At 34.1% G+C, this 22689-nt stretch overlaps 1 protein-coding gene across 1 annotated transcript in view; it reads left to right on the forward strand.

Annotated features, from left to right (window-relative positions):
• Positions 1-22436, forward strand: part of LOC126883100 (medium-chain acyl-CoA ligase ACSF2, mitochondrial-like) — a 131853-nt gene extending 109417 nt beyond the window's left edge. The window contains exons 7-9 of the mRNA XM_050648342.1: positions 14397-14653; positions 21832-21973; positions 22205-22436. Coding sequence (XP_050504299.1) covers positions 14397-14653; positions 21832-21973; positions 22205-22420 — 615 coding nt within the window. The 3' untranslated portion in view covers positions 22421-22436. The remainder of the gene's footprint in view (positions 1-14396; positions 14654-21831; positions 21974-22204) is intronic.
• The last annotated feature ends 253 nt before the right edge of the window (positions 22437-22689 follow it).

A 22689-nucleotide genomic window follows, 5' to 3' on the forward strand; every position in this document is an offset into this window, starting at 1 on the left:
AGTTTTAAAGCATTCAGTTTCAAGATATTTGAAATGCGCATTTTAGCTATTTTTTAAAATTATAATATAATAAAAACTTTCTGAGAAACGTTAATTTGTTTATAACTATTTTTTTTAAAACATTTAAAGATTATGCAAAAAAATAAAAAAATTTATATTTTGTCGACAAAATGTTAAATAGGCATCTAATCTTTATAAGATTTCAAAATTTAATCAGTGTATCATAATTATTTTGTTTATTATTGCGACCATAAATTATTAATTAACAATTGAATTGTGGCTAAAATATTCGTTTAATTTTCACCAGCTTCTGGAACTATAATCTAAACCAATAAGGCTTTTAAGTTACCAAATTATTTAATTATGGGTAGATAATTACTTATCTAAAACTTTATTTGAAAATTAAAGATTTTGTTGGGAAAACCCGCATTTTCCGAGGAAAATTTTCATCGGAGTAGATCGGGAAAAACACGTCTCTATGCAGAATTTAATCGCGGTGAATTTTTATTTGAATGTTTTTGTTAAAGTTTTGGTAAAATTAAAATTTTCGGAGTTATAGAGCAATAATTGAAAAAAACACGATTTTCGTGCGCCATTTTGTTTATAAAAAAAGTAGCACACTATCTGAGAACTTTGCATACCTATATTATTAATATATAGGATCTTATAATTCGATTCCAGCAATAAAATTGCTGGTAAATAACTTTTCCCAAAAATGGCCTATTCTCCGATAATCAGCCCAGACTAATTGTAATTATTTTTGTGTATTGTGATTTAATTGTGTTAGCAACATGCCAAATCAAAATGCTTCTTTAATAGATTATTTTGAACGATAATGAAATAATTAGTCTAAGATACGATATAAGGTCGGTTTGCACCGATCTGTTTAATGGATAAAAATTATTGGATATGTAATTTAGCATGTTAACAATTACAAAAAACAAGGGTTACCAGATCTAATCTTGTTCTAACTATAATTACATAATTAATAATTAAAAAATGACATTTTTTTTATAAATTCTAAAAAACAGTTTTCGACCCAAACAGATATTATTTCAAATTGTTTAGGTCATTTTAAACAAAAAAGGACTTTTGTAATTTTTATCTAAAGTTGATCGATTTCTAGTTATAAACAATTTAAAACTGAAAAAAGAACGAAAGATAACGATTTTCAAGGCTCAAAAACATAAAAGTATAAAATACCATTTTTGAAATTACGAAGTACCTAAATTCAAGTTCAAACCTTATTCTATCAGTTCTTGATAAGTCTTTTGGACTTATTTCATTTCCAAATATTGTTTTTTTAGTTGTTAATGCTCTTCTCCCCATAAGAAACCTTTTTCTTTAATAATTAAAAAATATGTTTTAGAATAAAACATGGCTAAAATGCTTATCGAGACCTGATAGGAAAAGGTTTGAACTTGAATTTATGTACTTAATGATTACAAAAATGATATTTTTTACTTGTGTTTTTGAGCCTTGAAAATTGTCATCTTTCGTATTTTTTTTTCAATTTTAAATTGTTTATAACTCGAAAACGATCAACTTTAGATAAAAATTACAAAAGTCCTTTTTTGTTTGGAATGATGAAATAAATCTGAAATAATATCTGCCCGGGCCGGATTTTTTTTTTAAATTCATAAAAAAATGTAATTTTTTAGTTAATAATTAATTATAGTTAGAACAAGATTAGGTCGGGCATCCCTTGTTTTTTTGTAATTGTTAACATGCTAAATTACATATAGTATGGTATAGTTAGACCCAAACCCAGACATCCAAAGTGAAAGTTATCCTATAACACCAAATTGTTCTATATGGTCCATATAATGTTCAGAAAAAAGTCACACCATTTTGAGCGTCGGGTTTGGGGGGGGGGGGGGGAGAAGTCGGTAAATTAGTAGTTTTTTTTTATGTTTTTCGTCAATATTTCTAAAACTATGCTTTAGCGTAAGGAATGTTCTATAGAAAAATGTTCTACATAAAATTTAAAACAAAAAAGGTTTATACATAATTGTTATAAAATCAACGGTTCCAGAGTTACGGAGGGTGAAGTGCGGAGGTTTTCGATACTTTTTATATTTACCGATTTCTCCCCCCTCTCTCCCCCAAACCCGACGCTCAAAATGGTGTGACTTTTTTCTGAACATTATGTGGACCATATCGAACAATTTGGTGTTGGAGGATAACTTTCACTTTGGATGTCTGGGTTTTTGGTATAGTTATATCATAAATATTGCCAAAAAATATAAAAAGTATCGAAAACCTCAAGTTTTCACCCTCCGTAACTCTGGAACCGTTGATTTTATAACAATTATGTATCGAACATTTTTTGTTTTAAATTTCATGTAGAACATTTTTGTATATAACATTGTTTACGTTAAAGCATAGTTTTAGAAATATTGACGAAAAACGTAAAAAAACTACTAATTTACCGGCTTCTCTCCCATCTCCCTCCCAAACTGGACGCTCAAAATGGTGTAACTTTTTACTGAACAATATGTGGACCATATAGAACATTTTGGTGTTGGAGGAAAACTTTTACTTTGGATGTTTGGGTTAGGCCTTTTTTTGGACCAGTTATACTATACTACCTTCGTAACTTTGGAACCATTCATTTTAGAAAGATTATGCATCAGGCCTTTTTTATTTCAAATTTAATGTAGAACAATTTTGTATAGAGGGTTGTTCATGGTAAACCGCATAGTTTTAGAAATATTGGCGAAAAATTTAAAAAACTACGAATTTACCGATTTCTCCCCCTCCCCTCCCCCCAGTGTGACTTTTTTCTTGACATTGTGCGGACCATATAGAACAATTTGGTGTTGAAGGATAACTTTCACTTTGGATGTCTGGGTTATGCCATCTTTTGAATCAACTATACTATACTAATATCCAATAATTTTTATCCATTAAACTGATCGGTGCAAATCGACCTTATATCGGATTACTTTATTAGAAAGGGCCGAACTTTTATAATGTTTAGTTTAATAAGTTACAGGGGTGAAAAACTAAGAGAAAATTTAGTGTGATTTTTAATTTCAAATATTTCATTCAAAATAAACTTTTTATTTATTCTAAGATACTTTCGGCCCTCGGTAATAATTTACTATTTCATTCTGCGTTTAAATTTTTCAAAAATATTTATTGGTTTTTCCAGGACTCGAAAAACTGAACACAATCTCCGTGGTAATATTTTCCAAATCTACCTTTGTCGTACAACGCACTCAGTCGAGTAGAATATTGTCAGCATATTATTGTCAGTCAGACAGTGACAATCAGTGATAATTTTAATATTTGACATGAATCGGGAATATTTTAAGTTGTTGATTAAATAATATTGATATATAATGTATTTATATCAGCACTATGCAACTAATTGTCAGTGATGAACCAATAACAAAAGTTAACCATTTTAAATACCTAGGATGTTGGATAATTTAGTTGTTGGTAATGTAATTTAGTAAAACAACGTAAGCTTGAGTACCTTGGCAACGTGATGCGGAACGAAGAAAAATATCGAGTTCTTCAACTCGTCATACAGGGCAAAATATTTGGCAGGAGAGGACCGGGACGCCGTCGTATCTCGTGGTTGAAAAACCTCCGACAATGGTTTGGGATAACCTCCGCGGAGCTGTTTCGCAGAGCAGTCAACAAAACAATGATAGCCTTGATGATCGCCAACATCCGGACCGGATAAGGCACTGAAGAAGAAGAAGGATGTTGGATAAATGAGACACTAAATCCGGAAGAAGAAATTAAAACTTGTATATAAATTGCAATTTATGAAATTTAGATCTATTCTGAGCAACTCTCAGCTGAACTTACAACTAAGAATCAAGTTCCTAAAATGTTATGTGTATGCTGTATTACTATATGGATGTGAAACCTGGATCATTAAGGTTAACATGATGAACCAATTAGATGCCTTTGAGATGTGGTCGTATCGTAGAATGCTCAGGATATCTTGGATTCAACGCATTTTAAACAGAGAAGTCTTAAACTGAGTAAGTCAAGGCCAAGGTGATTTAACGAAGATGATAAGAAAGAGAAAACTTGAATATCTGGGGCATATAATGAGAGGTAGCAGATACAGGATGCTGCAGTTAATACTCAATGGAAAGATCTACGGAAAAAGAGGAAATGGTCGGAAGAAATATTCATGGCTCCGAAACCTTCGCCAATGGACTGGCTTATCAAAAGATCAATTATTACATGCCGCACAAGATCGAGAACGATATCGGCAAATTGTTATGGAAGCTACCCACGCCTAAAAATTTGGACACGGTACTTAAGGAAGAAGAAGTGTGTATTTGATAAATAAGTGATTTAAGAAGTGAACTTTATAAAAAGTTATTTATTGTGTATTATTTATGGAAGATCCAAGCAGAGAACACATCAAGATATATTCTGTGATCCAAGGTAATATTTACATATCCATACCAGTGTGAATTTTACTACAGGTAATTTGCCATGTGAAGACAGAAAAGGTAGGGATAGCCGTAAAATATTTGCGAATTATGTACCCATGGCCTTAAAGCCCTGAAAACATATCCCGGAGCAGACGTGGCCTCAGATGACAACCCACTTATCGCCAAAATTATACTCACACTTAAAAATATTAAAAGACATCCGAAAATTGCTACAATAGATATCATCATCATCATCATCATCATGGTGCTACAGCCCTTAGAGGGCCTCGACCTTCTCAAGCGTTCTACGCCATTCTGTTCTGTCCCTTGCCTGCACTTTCCAGTTGCCGACTCCGATCTTCTCGGCATCTTGTGTTACCCCGTCCATCCACCTCAATTTTGGTCTACCCCGTCTTCTCATTCCCACGGGTTGAGCTGTTAGAACCTTTTTATCATGTTCGATTCAGGGGCTCGGGCTACATGTCCTGCCCACTGCAGGCGATTTCGCTTAATTATAGTGATAATATCTTTTCCACCAAACGTTTGCTTGTAGATATTCTGCAGTTCAAAGTTATATCTACGCCTCCATATTCCGTTCTCACAAACCGCTCCGAATATCTTGCGTAGTACCTTTCTTTCAAAAATTGATAGAGCGGATTCATCTGTTTTAGTTAGCGTCCATGCCTCTGAACCATATGTGAGAACAGGGACTATCAATGTTCTATACAACCTTATACGAGTTTTTTGAGACAGACGTTTGTTAGATAAGTACTTTGATTTTTGATAGACCATGATAACACCTGTTTGCAATTATTATTCGCCTTTTTATTTCCTCAGATGTGTCATTATTGGGGTTAACCGATGTCCCTAGATATATGAACTCTTTGACCGCTTCAAAGTTTTGGTCATTGATGATTAGATCTGCATCAACATTTCCAGCTCTTGTGTTGGTGTTGGCCGCCATGAATTTTGTTTTATTTTGATTTATATGTAACCCCATTAGTTCTGCTGCTGCTACTAGATCGGTTAGGATTTCCGCAGTTCTCGCCCTGGTTCTTATTATAATGTCCACGTCATCTGCATATGCAAGAATTTGGACTGATCTATTAAATATTGTTCCTCTGCTATCTAAATTAGCGTCTCGTACAAATTTTTCTAAGGCTACATTAAAAAGCTGACACGCCAGCGCATCTCCCTACCTTAACCCCTTATGTATTTCGAATGGGGTTGACGAGTCGTTTTGAATTTTTACTGCTGATAGCATCTTCGCCATTGTCACTTTTATCATAGATATGAGTTTTTTTGGAATTCCCAACTCATTCATAGCATTGTAAAGACTTGGTCTTAAGACACTGCCATATGCCGGTTTAAAATCGACAAAAATATGGTACATATCAACTCTTGCGCTTTTTCGAGGATCTGTCGTAGTGTAAAGATCTGGTTAATGGTTGAACGTCCGCGCCTGAATCCTGCCTGATATTCTCCTAGAAACGTTTCGGTATAGGGCTTCAATCTCTCGTGTAAAATGTTTGACAATATCTTGTATGCTGTATTTAGGAGAGTTATTCCGCGGTAATTATTGCATTCCAGTTGGTTTCCCTTTTTGTGTAACGGGCATATTAAGCCTAAACTCCATTCTTCAGGCATTTGCTCCTCAGACCAAATTTTACAAACAATTTCTCGCATCACCTTGGTGATCTGCTCTCCACCGTGCTTAAATAACTCTGCTGGGATGCCATCGCTGCCTGGAGATTTGTGGTTCCTTAGTTTTTCAATAGATATTTTCACTTCTTCTACCGAGGGGGGTTCCACGAGCTCCTCATTTCGGTATTCCAGCTCTATGTTGTTAGTAGGGTCCCCTTCCAGCAACTCTTGAAAGTGCCCTACCTATCGTAACAGGATATCATCTTTGTTGGTAAGTAAGTTACCTTCCTTGTCATTGCAATAATTGATTCTCGGTTTGAATCCTTTTCTAATAGTATTTATTTGATGGTAGAACTTTCTTGCTTCTCCCTGACTCATATGGCTTTCAAGCCGTTCTAATATGTCATTTTCTGAGTCTCGTTTCTTTTTTCGGTGTATGCGTTTTTCCTCTCTTCTTAAGTTTTTGTATCTATTTATTGTTGTCCTAGTTTTCCGTTGTTGCATGGTCTTAAATGCCTCGTTCTTCTCATCTGTTATTTTTTTGCAGTCTTGGTCGAACCAGTCGTTTCTTTCTTGGGTTCGGGATATTCCCAAGGTGCTTTCGGCTGCTAATTTCAGAGCCTCCTTGCAGTTGTTCCACATTTCCGTGCTTGACTGGTCGATTGCCCAGGTGTGTTCTAGGATTTCTTTTATATTTGACTGGAACTGTTCCTCTATGTTTTCGTTTTTTAGCATATGTAAATTATATTTTACTTGTCTAATGCCCCTTTCTTTCTTGGCATTGGAAATTCTTTGTCGTAACTTGGCTTCTACCATGAAATGGTCTGAGTCAATATTTGCGCCTCTGTAACTTCTCACGTCCATTAGGTTTGTAAAGTGCCTTCTGTCAATTATAACATGGTCAATTTGATTTGTGGTATTTCCATTTGGTAATATCCAAGTTGCTTTATGGATATTTTTATGATTAAAACATGTACTTCCCACAATTAAATCTTTGGAAGCTGCCACACTAATAAGTCTTAAACCATTGTCATTAGTAACGTCATGAAGGCTGTGTTTACCAATATAATCTTGGTAGCAAATCTCTTTTCCTATCTGGGCGTTCATGTCTCCAATGATTATTTTAATATCGTTTTTGGCACAGTTATAATATGCTCTTTCAAGGTCTTCGTAGAATTGATCTTTAATTTCTTCGTCTTTTTCCTCGGTTGGCGCGTGCACGTTGATCAGGCATATGTTGAAAAATTTTCCTTTTATTCGAAGGATACATAACCGATCATTTATGGCTTTAAAACCAATAATTAAATTTTTTATTTTTGTTTGATACTAGGAACGAGGTTCCGAACTCATGTCGGTTTGGGGTTGCAGCTGTAATAGATATCATGTTCTTTTTACTGCATAATGCCGGTTCCTGTCCATCTCGTCTCTTGAATGGCTACAATGTCTATTCTATATTTTAGAAGTTGATCTTGGAGCAGCTTTAGTCCCGCTGTCCTATACAGCGTTCTTACATTCCAAGTACTGATTTTTAAATCATTGTCCTTGGTTCGGTGCCTGGGTCGTCGTCTTGAATTCAGTCCGGCTTTTCTATCTCGAGATTTCGTAACAATAGTTTTTTTTAAGAGATGAGGGAGTTAGCCTCATGCCCAACCCCCTTTTCGGAGGACCATTTCTCCCTTCCTCGTCAGCCCTGACCCCACCTTCCACTGTGGTTGGTTACCCAGTCTCCAATAGGGTTGCTCAGGTTTACCGGGGTTCACCCGTGTGATCCGGATCACACTTCTTGGAGGTGAGGATAGGAATTGAGTAGGAGAGGCTAGAGGTGTTATCTGGAAGCAACACCTTATGATGCGCATCACTACCCCATTTAAACCCCGCTACAATAGATATAAGCAAGCTTAAAGAACCCAACGTAAAAGAATGCCTTCAACACGAACTGCATATGAACTGCAGAAAGCTGAACATAGACATCAATGATATTGACGAGCACTGGAAGCGACTAAAACATTGCCTACTACAGGGTGATTGATTAGTAGGGTAAAAGCTCAATAGCTCCGCTATAGTAATAGATAGCAATAAAAGTTAATAACAAAAATTTTAGCCACCTTTGAGCTTCACATTATAAAATTAGTTCGATAACACATTGGCAGGCCAAACTTTTGTTTTTTTAAAGGAACACCCTATATTTTATTTTAAATTCGAAATCCTGTTAACTTCTCCATCACAAAAATATAAAGGTTTGTTATGTTATACAGGGTATCTACAAAGTTATAACCAATTTTATATGAAAATCGTAACAAGTTCAACTCCCTGTATAAATAAAAATAAGCAAAACAACAATGGTTTATTAATGCCATATTTTTTAGCGTGTTTTCAAAATTTTCAGGAATGGTCGATATTGCTAATTTTCTTTATATCAAATACAGGGTGAGTCAAAACGCAGGTACATTATTTTCTCAGTAATTTTAAATGGAACACCCTGTATTTTATATCACTATTAAAAAGTACCATTACCGTAATTTAATTTTTAGATAACATTCCCTATGTCTAAATTGATTAGTTTTCGAGATATTTTCATTTTTCAATGGACCAGTAGCGTGGCCACCTAAATCACCAGAATTTAATAAACTGGACTGATTTTTTTGGGGTTACGTTAATAATGAAGTTTATAAAATACCTCCAACAACAAGGGATGAGATGAAAAATAGAACACAAAGTGTATTTCGATGTGTTAATTTACAAAAGCTCCGTAGAGTAAGTAGTTCATTCAATGATCGTTTTTAGGCGTATATAAATGTGTTAGGAGATAATTTTGAACACCTCATGTAATTAAATATTAAAAGTATTTTATTAAAAGTAGCTTCTAATTTTTTCAAACATGTTTTTTTGCAAAATGTATTACTGATAATTAATGTTTCGTTCTTTATTTGTTACATTGTTACATTTACATACAAAAGTAGTGTTTAATTGTCTTCACAAAATATTGTATTTTGTGTTTGTGTGTTTTTTATAAAATTTATTACTAATTTTCTTTCTTTATTTGTTGCATTTACATAAAAAGATAGTTTTTAATTGTTTAAAAAATGTTGCATGTAGTGGTTGTGTTTTTGTTTGTAAAATGTATTACTATAATACATTATAATAAATTATATAATAATTATTATATATAATAATTATATATAATTTATAATAAATTATTTTTATTTCTTTATTTGCTACAGTGTTACATTGATTACCGGATTGATAGATCGGTAATCTTCAATTGTCAATTCAGTCATGGCTTACTTAAAATTTAGTTAAATATAAACACCTAAAATAATTTGCTCTGAAAAATGAAAATATCTCCAAAAATTAATAAATTTGGGCATAGGGAATGTTATATAAAATTTAAAGTACGTTAATGTTACTTTTCAATAATGATATAAAATACAGGGTATTCCATTTAACATTACTGAGAAAATAATGTACTTGCGTTTTGACTCACCCTGTATTTGATATAAAGAAAATTAGCAATATCAATAGTTCTTAAAAAGTTTGACAATAAATAAAAAAATATGGCATTATTAAACCATTGCTGTTTTGCTTATTGTTATTTATACAGGGAGTTGAACTTGTTACGATTTTCATACAAAATTGGTTATAACTTTGTAATTACCCTGTATAACATTACAAACCTTTATATTTTTGTGATGGAGAGGTTAACAGGATTTCGAATATAAAATAAAATATAGGGTGTTCCATTTAAAAAAACAAAAGTTAGGTCTGCCACTGTGTTATCGAACACCCTGTAACATTCTAACTAATTTTGTAATGTGAAGCTTAAAGGTGGCTAAAATTTTGTTATTAACTTTTATTGCTATCTATTACTATAGCAGAGCTATTGAGCTTTACCCTACTAATCAATCACCCTGTAGAACCTTGTAAAAAAATACTAAAGACTTCCGCAAAGAGAAAATAGGAATGGATGACTGACGAGATAACGAATATTATGGAACAACGGAGACAATATAAGAACAAAGATAACAATAAATGCAGGGAGATTAATCACGAGATAAGGAAGTTGATAAAGCATGCAAAAAAAAAACACTTTGAAGAGAAATGCAAAGAGATCGAGGACCTCAAAAAAAGATACGACTTATTTAATCTTCATAAGAAAGTCAAAGAAATGGCTGGACTAAGAAAACAAAATCTCACTGGTGCACTTCTGGATAGACACGGGTTTGCTATAACACAGACCGATGAGAAAGTACAACGTTGGGCAGAATACATCGACGAACTGTTCGATGATGAAAGAGGGGACCTGGAACACGTAGAACTTACTTCAGGAGAAATAGGTCAGATATTACAAAAGAAGAAATAATCCACGCATTAAAAACAATGAAGAACGGAAAAAGCCCAGGACCTGACATGCTTCCTATCGACCTTCTAAAAATTATAAAGGAGCAAGCATATTGATGCTTTAGTGATACTATTGAACAAAATTTATAGCTCAGGCACATTACCTAAAGAATGGTTAACGTCAATCTTTATTTGTCTCCCTAAAAAGAAAAACGCCAGAGAATGCGGCGACTACCGCACCGTTAGCTTGATGTCACATGTGCTAAAGTTGCTATTGAAAGTCATCCATAAGATTTTCATATTGCAAGTCATCCTATAATCCAAGAAATAAATTAAAATCTTCGATCCGATTCTTCAATGGAATGTTAACGGTTTCTAACCCCCTTTAGAAAGATAACTCTGTCTCCTTAATATTTAATTCCCAAAATTTTTGATCAGACAAACACAGTCACTTCTCCGCCCTGAAACTTTTGTCCTAAAATATGTGATCTAACTCTTTCTGAATACAATAAGCTTGATACCACCCTTGCAACAATTATTCAATTGTTTCTCAACATACTTGCTTCTTTCCCAGATCATTGTCGTATTTAAACAGATTCATCCAAAACTATTGATGGTGTCGGATCAGCAGTTATAGATTCGAACACTATAATATTACAATTTAAATTATCTTCCACTTGCAGTATTTACTCTGGAGAACTATATTCAATTATGCAAACCCTCATTTATATTCGTACTCAAAAATTTCCAAAATCTGTCATAATTACCGACTCTCTCAGGGCATTATATACGATAAAACAGTGATATACAATTAATCCTATAAGTATTTTAATAAAAGAACAATTACATTTCCTAAAGAACACGAGGCAGCAAGTAGGCTTTATATGGGTTCCATCACACATTAGACTTCAAGGAAACGAAAAATGCAGTTTTTCATACCAGAGAAGCAATACACAGTGCGTTTTCAGTGATAGTGAACTTAGTGTCTGTTTCCGAATACAAACCGTTACTTAAAGAAAAAATAAGTGATAAACAAACGGGAAAACACTCAATGCCTAACAGTCTAAAAGCAGTCTTAAGACCACACTTTAAGCTTACAATTTATTTGAAACACATTAATGATTTAATCAAACTGTAACCACTGTTAACATTTTGTAAATCACATTTCTAATTTGTAAATTATGATATTGTTACTTAACTGTGAACATATTTAATAACCAAAAATACTATGTATTAGGTTTAAGTAACCATTATTAATTATTGTACAGCTAATAACCCAAAGTGGTTGATGCTGTTATAAATAAAAAAAGGCCTAGGAACTCGTGAAGCTCTTTTTTCACTTAACATACTTATACAAAGATGCCTGGACGTCAATCAAGATATGCGTGTTTTATTGACTATAATAAAGCATTAGAAAAAGTACGACATGAACAAATAATGCATGTCCTGGAATCAAAGAAGATAGACTACAATGACCTCAGGATTATATGTAATTTATATTGTAAACAACGAGCAAAACTACGTGTTAACGATCAGCTATCAGAGGAAATTGAAATCAGACGTGGAGTGAGACAGGGATGCGTGTTGTCGCCAATTCTTTTTAATGCCTACTCGGAAGAGATCTTGAAAAAAGCTCTTGAGGGTGAAACAGCTGGAATAAAGGTAAATGGAGTTCCCATCAACAACATTAGATATGCGGGTGGCACTGTCATCTTAGCTGAAAATATTGGGAATCTTCAGAGGCTGGTGACCAGAATAGCGGAGTTTGGGCAAGAATACTGTCTAACAATGAACGTCAAGAAGACAAAGTTTATGAGAATATCAAAAACTCAAAGAAATAATGTGAATCTCTTCATAAACGGATCCAATACCGAACGAGTCGACCAATATGCATACCTTGGAACAATGATCAACTACACAGGAGATTACTTACAGGAAATCAAAGTCAGAATAGAAAAGGCTAGAGCAAATTTTAACAAAATGAGAAAAGTGCTCTGCACAAGAGATTTGAAGTTGGAGCTAAGAGTTAGGTTGGCTAGAAGCTAGGTTTTCTCTACTTTGTTTTATGGAATGGAAGCTTGCACCTTAAATGCTGCATCAATGAATAAACTAGAATCATTTGAGCTGTGGGTGTACAGAACAATCCTGAAAATATCGTGTACAGAACACGTCACAAACAAAGAGGTTCTGAGAAAGATGAATAAAGAAATGGAAATCTTAAATACCATCAAAACAAGAAAATTGGAATATCTCGGACATATTACACGTGGAGAGAGATACAAGTAGCTCCAATTGATTATGCAGGGAAAGATTCAAGTGAAAAGAAGCATAGGAAGATGCAGAATATCGTCGCTGCGCAACCTGAGAGAATGGTACGGATGTACATCAAATGAACTTTTCACAGCAGCCGTCTCTAAAATTCGAATAGCTATGATGCTTGCCGACATCCGCCGCGGAGATGGCACTTGAAGGAGAAGGTAAAAAGAATTAAAATCGCAAATCAACTGTTTCAACAAACAATGTTGTTGTTTACAATTTGAGAATGACTTTGAGTTGTTGTTGCATATTCGTAAAAACAGACAGGAAGAAACGTAATGATGTATTTTGTTTTGATATCATTGGCAATTGGCGATAAGAGAGACATAAATGAACCAAAGTGGGTACTTTTTCAAGGTTTATATGTATATGTTATGGAGCATTAACGGCCTAAAATAACCTTTTGGGATATCTTTACATAAATTAAACTCATGTACAGGGTGGTTTATACTATTTAATAAAATTATCTATATAATAAAGTTGGAGAAGATATGTCGGATTTTTGGAGAGTTAAGCAATGTCTCTTCGAGGTGATTTTAACCCTTAAACGTTGACAAACTATGGATTAATAACAAGTATAGTCCGTCTAGAAAGTATCCGGAAAAAAGAAAGCAGAATTATAATTTTACGGTATTTATTTCTATCACTTGAAATATAAAATTTCAACAAATAATTTATCTCATTTACTTATACAACCTCCATTTAAATCTAAACACTTAACTAAACGTCCAGGTACACCCGAAACTAGGTCAAGGCCATAACTTTCGGTAATGGTGTTCCAGAACTGTAAAACTGACCGAATCAAACCTTTATCTCGTGGCGCTGCTCGTTCTACTTCAATCTTCATCAGTCCCCATATGTTTTCAATGGGGCTAAGATCTGGAGATGCTGCTGGCCACAAAATTGTTGCCAAATTGGTGTTCTTGCATCCAACCTTGAGTATAAGCAGAAGTATGGCATCTTGCATTATCTTGCTGAAAACGCCACCCCTGCGAAAGAAAACCACAAAAGCTGGAAACAACTTTCATCAAATATAAAGACATTATTAAAATTATCTTATCGAAAACGTTGACAAAAATCTATTCTTCGTTGCCTTTGCAGATGTGTCATTGTAGGGATTGTTTTTGGATTCCTTGATATGTAGCCTTGCTTTTTCAGTGACATGCGGACAGTTTCTGGGCACACTTTTATTCTTCGTTGATTTTCAAATCTGTTCGCTAATTTTCGAAACCCTAGGGGCGGATTTTGTCGTCCTAAAGCCACTAAAGCATTTAAATTGTTTCCGCGAATCTTACGCGGTCTACCCGAAACTGGTCTATGTCTCATATCTATGCCATTTTTTATCCTCTTTATTGTCTCATACACTGCACTTTTTCCGAGATCAGTCAATTGCACTAATTTTTTAACGTTTCGGACACCCTTTTCTATACAAATATTCCACCACTTTTCTTTTTTCTACTTGCGACATTATTTCACAAATCTTAAGTCTGTTTACAAACAACAATATTTGACAGATGGTGTTGTAATGCGATTTTGTCGATAACCTACTATCGGCACAGCCTACTTGATGCATTACTTTTGTCTTAAATGTTACAAAAGGGAAATCTATTAAAATTAGGAAAAATATAAAATTCCGGATATTTTCTAGACAGACTAAATTTATTTAAAAACCAAGTATTTTATTTTTAGTCAATATACGGTTTAACTGAAACCACAGGATCCACTTTTCAGTCTTTAGATGGAGATACAGAAGATAAAATAACAAAAACTGTTGGATACTTACAAGAGCATTTAGAGATTAAAATTGTTGACTCGGAAGGGATCATAGTACCGCGAGGAGTACCTGGGGAACTTTGCATAAGAGGATACTCGGTGATGACGGGATATTATGGAGATATCGAGAAAACGAATGAAGCTAAAGAATCTACTGGATGGTTTCATACAGGGTAAGAATAAGACTGTTTAAAGTTATGAATTTTTCCTCTTAAAGTGCCCTCTCCTCGATGAATATTAGGCCACCATAATTCCATAGATACACTTCTCTGTCTTCAGCTGTTCAAAATTTGGCCCTGTCCATTGTCGGATGTTTCTTCGCCTCGATACTCTTTTCTTCTTATAGTCCAAGAGGCAGCGCTACAAAATTTCTCTGAATTTACTAAAGCTAGTTATTTCACAGTTGATTACTGTGATTGTGTAGAGAAAAATACTGCGGTCGGTCAAGCGAAACTTAGAACAGGTGGTACTGACGGCTTGACAGCTTGACTGCCATTTACTAAGGCTGAAAATCAGTACATACATTCTAAATTGAATATAAATAAAAGTTATTATAGTCGGTCAGCTGTTTGACGGGACAGAGCCGGTCGGTCGGCCCCAATGAATGTACAGGGTTATTCACTATATTTTGATCCCCTTGTAAACTGCTTTATTTACAGAATTAGAAAAAAATGTGAAATGCAAAACTTATTCAATTTTTAAATTACGATTTTTTGACATATATATTGTCGTGATGACGTCGTGTGCTAGCTCATTTGAAAGGTTATTCAATTCCCTATTCAGTAATATAAACATTAACATGATTGTTTATACAGGGTGTCCAAAAAAATTTTTTAATTAAATTAATTGTTTAATTAATATTTCAAAAAATTTTTTGGACATCCTGTATAAATAATGATGTTAATGTTTATATTACTGCATAGATAATTGAATAACCTTTCAAATGAGGGTCTAGGACGTTTCATCGCCGCCACTTCATCGCCGCCGTTTCGATGCCGCCAGTTTATCGCCGGCCTATTCATCGCCGGCCGATTCATCGCCAGTCAGTTAATAGGTATCTGATATATTTCCGAATTTTCGACAGTTACATTTATTATTTATTTTTAGAATCAGGAATTCTAGGAAATTCGAGATATGACCATTCCCGTTGCCATACTTAATCTTTTAATAGACTTTTAAACTTTTATAATATAAAATATATTATAATGATTATTTCATTCATAGGAGATTCTGACCAATAGAAAGCTACAGAAATCTAAATTAAATCGATAATTTTTGATAATTTCCAGTCGTCAAATATATTACGTCAGATTCCCTTCGTTGCTACGAAAAAATACATTCAGTGACATTAATGACAATTAATGTTTTAAAAATTATAAAAGTGGTGACTTTCTTCAACCGTAAAATATTTATAACAACTGTGTGTTTAATTGTACTAATTTGTACTTACATAAATAAATTACAATAAAATTTTGGTTTTGGACAGTTTTGTTCATGAAATAATCGCAACAAATTGCACTCGATCTCTAAAATTAATATAGAATTTTTGCCCTCGTGACACTTTTGACATAATTTCACTCGCCTTCGGCTTGTGAAATTAAAACTGTCAAAGTGTCACTCGGGAAAAATTCAATTATTTTAGAGCTCTTGTGCAATTAATACTGATAATCTTTTAAATTATTTCACGGTCAACATTTCCAACCAAGAGAAACTGTTTCTTAAATTCGAAAAGAACCCAAAATATTTACAAAAATTTAGGGGAAGTAGAACTGTAAATATAATAATATTTTTTATCTTTTTAATTGTCATAAGTTTTGAACTGAATTTAACGTCGTGTCGTGTCATCTCCCATAATACAAAATCAACTGACTAACTGGCGATGAAATGGACTGGCGATGAACCGGCGGCATCGAAACGGCGACGATGAACCGGCGGCGATGAAACGTCCCATACCGTTCAAATGAGCTAGTACACGACCCCTATTCTCATTTAAAAAAATAGTCGCTTACGTCATCACGCCCAGATGGATGACGTCTTCTTTTTTTTGGCATCATAACTCTGGATGGGTCTTTGCCTGTCTGGCTCTGTCCTTCCATTCAGATCTCTCTTGGGCCCTTCTCCTCCATGGTTTTATATTCATGGTTTTCAGGTCGTCTTCCAAGTCATCCAACCATCTCGTCCTGGGCCTTCCTTTTTTCCGCCTTCCTACCGGCTTCCACTGTAACATCTTCTTTGTCGTTTTCATGTCTTCTTGTCGCTGAACATGTTGCAGCCATGACAGTCTTTGACTTTTCACAAATCTTACAGTCATACCCTTCATTCAATTCATTAACCTCGTCGTTTATCCTGATTCTCCATGTGCCGTCTTCCTCTTGCACCAGGCCATATACTTTTCTCAGTATCTTTCTCTCGAATGTCCTGAGTTGGGCTTCATCTTTTTTCGTCATTACCCAGGTTTCACAACCATAGATTACTACGCTAATCATGGTTGGATGGATGACGTCACTATTACGATATATATGTCAAAAAATCATAATTAAAAAATCGAATAACTTTTGTATTTTACATTTTTTTCTAATTCTGTAAATAAAGCAGTTTAAAAGGGGGTCAAAATATAATGAATAAACCTGTACATTCATTGGGGCCGACCGACCGGCTCTGTCCCGTCATACAGCTGACCGACTATAATAACTTTTATTTATATTCAATTTAGAATGTCTTCTTCTTCTTCTTCTTCTTCCTCTTTATAAGCAATTCTGCTTGTTCATTGGCGGATTGATACCTCTATGGAAGGTTGTCGCTCCATCTTTTGCGCGGTCGGCCGATACTTCTTCTGCCGATTGGTGATTTATCTCGTGCTATTTTGACCACACGTGTCTCCCCCATTCTGGTTATATGGTTGTTCCATTCTTTTTTTCTATTTAGTGTCCATTCGTTTATACACTGTACGTTACATTGTCTTCTAATATCTTCGTTCCTCTTTCGATCTCTCAGTGTATTTCCTGTAATTCTTCTCAGTACTCTCATCTCTGCCGTTTCCAGTAGTCTTTGTGTTGTGGCTGTATCGGGTCTTGTTTCTGATGCATATATCATTATTGGTCTTACACTGGCTTTATAAATTCTTGACTTCATCTCAGTGTTAATATGTCGGTTTCGCCATATAGTGTTATTAAGGCATCCTGCCAATCTATTTGCTTTTTGTACTTGATTTCTCACTTCTTTGTCTAGGTCTCCGTAACTTGACAATGTAATTCCAAGGTATTTTACTTCCATTACTTGTTCAATACTGATACCATCAATTTCTATTTTGCATCTGATTGGTTCTTTACTGATTACTAAAGTTTTAGTTTTTTGAGATGAAATTGTCATATTGAATTCTTTTGCTCTTATGTTAAATCTGTGGACTAATCTTTGCAGACTATCTTCATCTTGGGATATCAATATTGCGTCGTCTGCGTAGCAGAGTATTTTTACTTCTTTGTTTCCCATTCTATATCCTCTTCCTTTGTTGACGTTTTTGATGATTTCATCCATGATTAAATTGAAAAGCAGAGGACTCAATGAGTCTCCCTGTCTTATTCCGCTGCCTATATCTACAGGTTCTGTAAGTTGTCCATCTATTCTGACTTCCATCTTGTTATTTTGGTAGATGTTCTCAATAGTTTTTATGATATCTAGAGGGATTTCTCTATTATACAGAAGGTGGATTACATCCCTGAGTCTTACTCTGTCAAATGCTTTCTTTAAGTCAATCAGACATAGAAATGCTGGTCTATTATACTCTAGTGATTTCTCAGTAATTTGCTTTATGACGAATATTGCATCTGTACACGATCTTCCAGTACAAAAACCCTGTTGTTCATCTGCTAAACTTATCCTCTAATTCATTACGTCTTGTAAGATTTTAGTTGTAAGTTTTAGGGTAGTATTTAACAAGTTGATACCTCTGTAGTTCTCTGGCTGCTTTTTATCTCCTTTTTTGAATAGTAGGATTAGTTCGCTCGTCTCCATTCTTCCGGTATTTTACCGTGTTTTATGATTTTGTTAATTAATGTTGTTAATTGTTCTGTCATTGCTGCTCCACAATATTTCAGTAGTTCGTTTGGTATTCCATCCTTATCTGCAGCTTTTCTGTTCTTCAGCTTTTCGAGTGTTTTTCGTACTTCCTGTGCACTTATATTAACATCTTCATCTGTGGTAATTTCTGGTGTTTCCGGTTCTAGCATTATTTGTTCTTCCTCTGCATAAAGCTTTTTTAGATAGTCAATCCATGTATCCTTTTCTGTGTGTTTTGGTTCTATTAGTTCCTTTACCTCCGTTCTTTGACCTCTTATAAAGCGCCATATTTCCTTTTGGAGACCATAAAAATCATGTTCCATTTCTTTCGAAAAACGTTCCCAGTGATCGTGATCCCACAATTTAGAATGTGTGTACTGATTTTCAGCCTTAGTAAATGGATTTAATTACCTCCGCAGGTAAGCAACTTTGAAAAGCTGTCAGTACCTCCTGTTCTACGTTTCGCTTGATCGACCGCAGTATGTTTCTCTACACAATCACGGTAATCAACTGTGAAAAAACTAGCTTTAGTAAATTCAGAGATATTTTTCGGTGCTGCCTCTCCGTCTATTAGTTCTCTCTTTTCCTATGCCTTTCCTTTCACTGTTAAGCATATTGGTACTTATTATTTTTCAGTCTGTGGCCTAGCTATGATGATCTTCTAAATTTCGCTGTGTTAAAAAGTTCGTCGTTTCTTATCTACTCTATGCAGCACTTCTTCGTTTGAGGTATGCGATGTTTATGAAATTTTGAAGAGTCTCTAGTAGATCCACATTTCGAAGGCCTCCAATTACGTAGTCAAATTTCGAGTTTCATTCGAGAATCGTCTTTTGATTTTTTTGAAAGATTTTCTGGACTGTTCTATTCTCGATCTTAGTTTTAGATCAGGATTTAGGCTGCTATCGATCCATCATCGCAGTTACTGAAAAATTTATTGATCTGTTCTAAAATGTGCCCGTTTATTTTGCAAGGTTGAGGTACATTTTGGTTTTTCCGGATTGACATCACTTTGGTTTTAGTTTTGGCCAATGTTTGATATTTCTTTGTTTTTTCGTGAAAGCTGAAGGAGTTATGCGTTGCAAGTAGTATTTCTGCTTTATTTATTTCTTTGTATTCTATTTCATTATTCTTTAAATTTCTTCTTGGTAATCCAGCTGTTCTTTGGTTAGGGTTACCTTACGTCCGGATTTCGTCCGGACAGTCCGGATTTGAAAGACATGTCCGGATTGGGGTCCGCATATGAGAAATGTCCGGATTTTTTTGCTTTACTAAAAAAATGGTAAATACTAGGCCCAAAGGTGGGAAATTTCATTCTGCGCAGCACCTTAGGTCTAAAGTATGTTAAAACATAGGTATATGTATTGTTAAGATCTGCTTTCTATTACTTTTATATTAATTATTATTTATTTGATCGATTATTTAATTAACGCAAATCATACATACAAATATTAAGAAAAAAATCTCAGGGTGCCTTTTGTCAAAAAATTTTAATTAAATTCTATTAGGTTATACTTATCCTTTCTCGTGGTTTCAGTATCTCTTAGTTGATCCTTATCGGGATAAAATAGGAAAAGGAAATAAATAGAAAAATCATAAATAAACACATACAAATACCTTTATTATCAGAAGCAATGCTCTATAAATTTATCAATTAAATCCTGTGGGCATAACTGTCCAAAAGAAACTTTTACCATATAAATTAATCTAATTCAAACAAATATTTATCGCTTTGTTTTTGATACACTTAATAAAAAACAAGCTAAACAAACAAATTTGGTATTCGCAAATTACTTATACTTCCTATTAAATTTTTGAAATGTTGGAATCTTAAATGCATATGCTTTTACGAAAAAAAAATTTAACTTCTGATTATAAAGAAAATCTATCACATAGGTTATTGACTGACCTTTTTGATTCACACACAATGATGTCTCCTCTTGACCCAAACAGCTCCTCCTTGTTGATTATGTTAGGCTACCCATCAAAGCCCTCTGTTCTCAGCAAACAATCCAGCAGGATACCAGCAACTATTTCTCCAAAAGACAAGCCAGGCCTCTTTTTGTCAGTACTCGTTCAATAAACTCCAAAACTCTCTCCTCTCTTTCTCTCAACAATAATCTCCCGAGACCCAAGTATCTTTTTTACTTGGTGTCACAAATAATTTTAATAACGATAATTCTTGTAACTTACTCTCTTGGACTTTACAGAATCAAAGAGGTATTTCTTCTCGATTTGATTTGTCTCTCGTTCCACCTTTCAGCTACTCTCCCTATCAACACAATTACTAGTACTTGCTTCTGAACTACTCACGAAAACTTTTGACTGCTCCTTTCGGATGCCGGTAACACAATAATCCCTCTTTCCAAAACTATCTGAAAATTCAACCTTCTCTCCTTCCCATTCAAATTGCCAAACCAATCAGAGACATTATTTATTCTTCCCCCTTCTTTTTTTCATTCGAAACACCCACTCATACTTTCAAAAATACTCCTACCATCATAATAATTACTTTCGGGAAATTCTACAAAATTTACTCGGGGTTAAACAAAAAGCTTAAAATTCCAAACTTTCTTTACCTTAATTTTCTAATAACTAATTACCTTTGGCTTCTATATTTCCCGTAATAAACAATCGGTTTAAAATACTAATCCTAAATAACTTTCACTTCACTTTTATTTACAAAAATGTTTTTAATATTCTTCATGGAAAAATTCATTAAGGAGAAACCACTTTGCGTTGAAAGCTAACTTCTAATAAATATTTACAAATCAATATACAGGGTGTATCAAATTTATGTGCCCGCATTATATTAAAAAAATTAAAATTTTTATTCTATCTTTGATTGATAAATTGAAACACAATAGTATTTTAAACTGGAAGAGATTTTCAATGTTAGTTGCATATTGTAGCGAAACAGCTGTACTTTTAAGGCTGCCATATGCTTTTCGCATATACGTACAATGTAGAGGTAGCAACGCAGTCAAATTCACATTTTACATTTTCTACAACCCCTTGGACTACCCCTGGGTAACCCTATCTTTGGTTGTATCCTTTTGTAACCCAGAATATTTTGTAAATCTTATGTACAGCATTGTTGATGTTGTCCCATTGTTCTTCTAGGGTGAGTCTAGTTTGCCTAACAGATGTTACCGACAAAAAAATATTATTTGAGGAAACTGATGTTTGCCAATAAAAAATCACTATTTACCAGCTCTCCACGAAGTGTTTAGGAAAAAATAATTCACTGAGAATGCTGAGTTATTAGACTTGTATAAATGTTCATTTTTATTTATAGAGACCTGTTTATTCTTGATGAAGATGGTTACGGAGAAATAGTAGGAAGACTTAAAGATATGATTATACGAGGAGGAGAAAATATTTATCCTAGAGAATTAGAAGACTTTTTAAACACCCATCCCGATATAATAGAGACTCAGGTAATTAGTAATATTTAAATTTAATCGGAAAATGGTTTTCATAGGGCTGTAACTTTTTTTATGTACACATTTAGACTAAGGTAATTTAGGTTCAATCGAACTATTTTTGGTTCCAGAATATGGGATTCAATTTATATGGCCTGACTTTTTGTTACACCCTGCATAACTTATTCTTGTTACACCCAACGAATAGTATGTTATGATACTGATATACCTGAAATATTTTTTTAGGTTATTGGGCTACCTCATGATAGGTTAGGAGAAGAAATATGTGCCTGTATACGTACAAAATACGACAAACAATTGACATTGAAAGACCTTCACGAGTTTTGTTTTGGAACCATTGCATCGTTTAAAATACCGACTGTTGTGAAAGTTATGACTGAATTTCCGAAAACACTATCAGGAAAAGTACAAAAAAGAAAATTAATACAAATGTTTAAATAAATGTTTTAATAGAAAATATTAGTTTTATTATTTAACCTTCGTGTAAGATTGGTGCTACCTGACCTCTTCAAAACGTATTTATTTCTGGTATATTTTTCTTAATGATTAGCCTTCTTCCTCTTTATTAGCAATGATTTTGTGTAAGCGTTGGCTATCATCATGTTAACAAGTTTGTTTTCGTCTTTTATGGGGGCGGTGGTCAATATGTGCGAAACATACCTCGTTCCTAGAAGGTGAAGAGAACCGCTTTCCAGCCTCAGTTATGCAGG

The sequence above is a fragment of the Diabrotica virgifera genome, chromosome 4 (genome assembly GCF_917563875.1).
Source record: "Diabrotica virgifera virgifera chromosome 4, PGI_DIABVI_V3a".
Taxonomy (NCBI): domain Eukaryota; kingdom Metazoa; phylum Arthropoda; class Insecta; order Coleoptera; family Chrysomelidae; genus Diabrotica; species Diabrotica virgifera.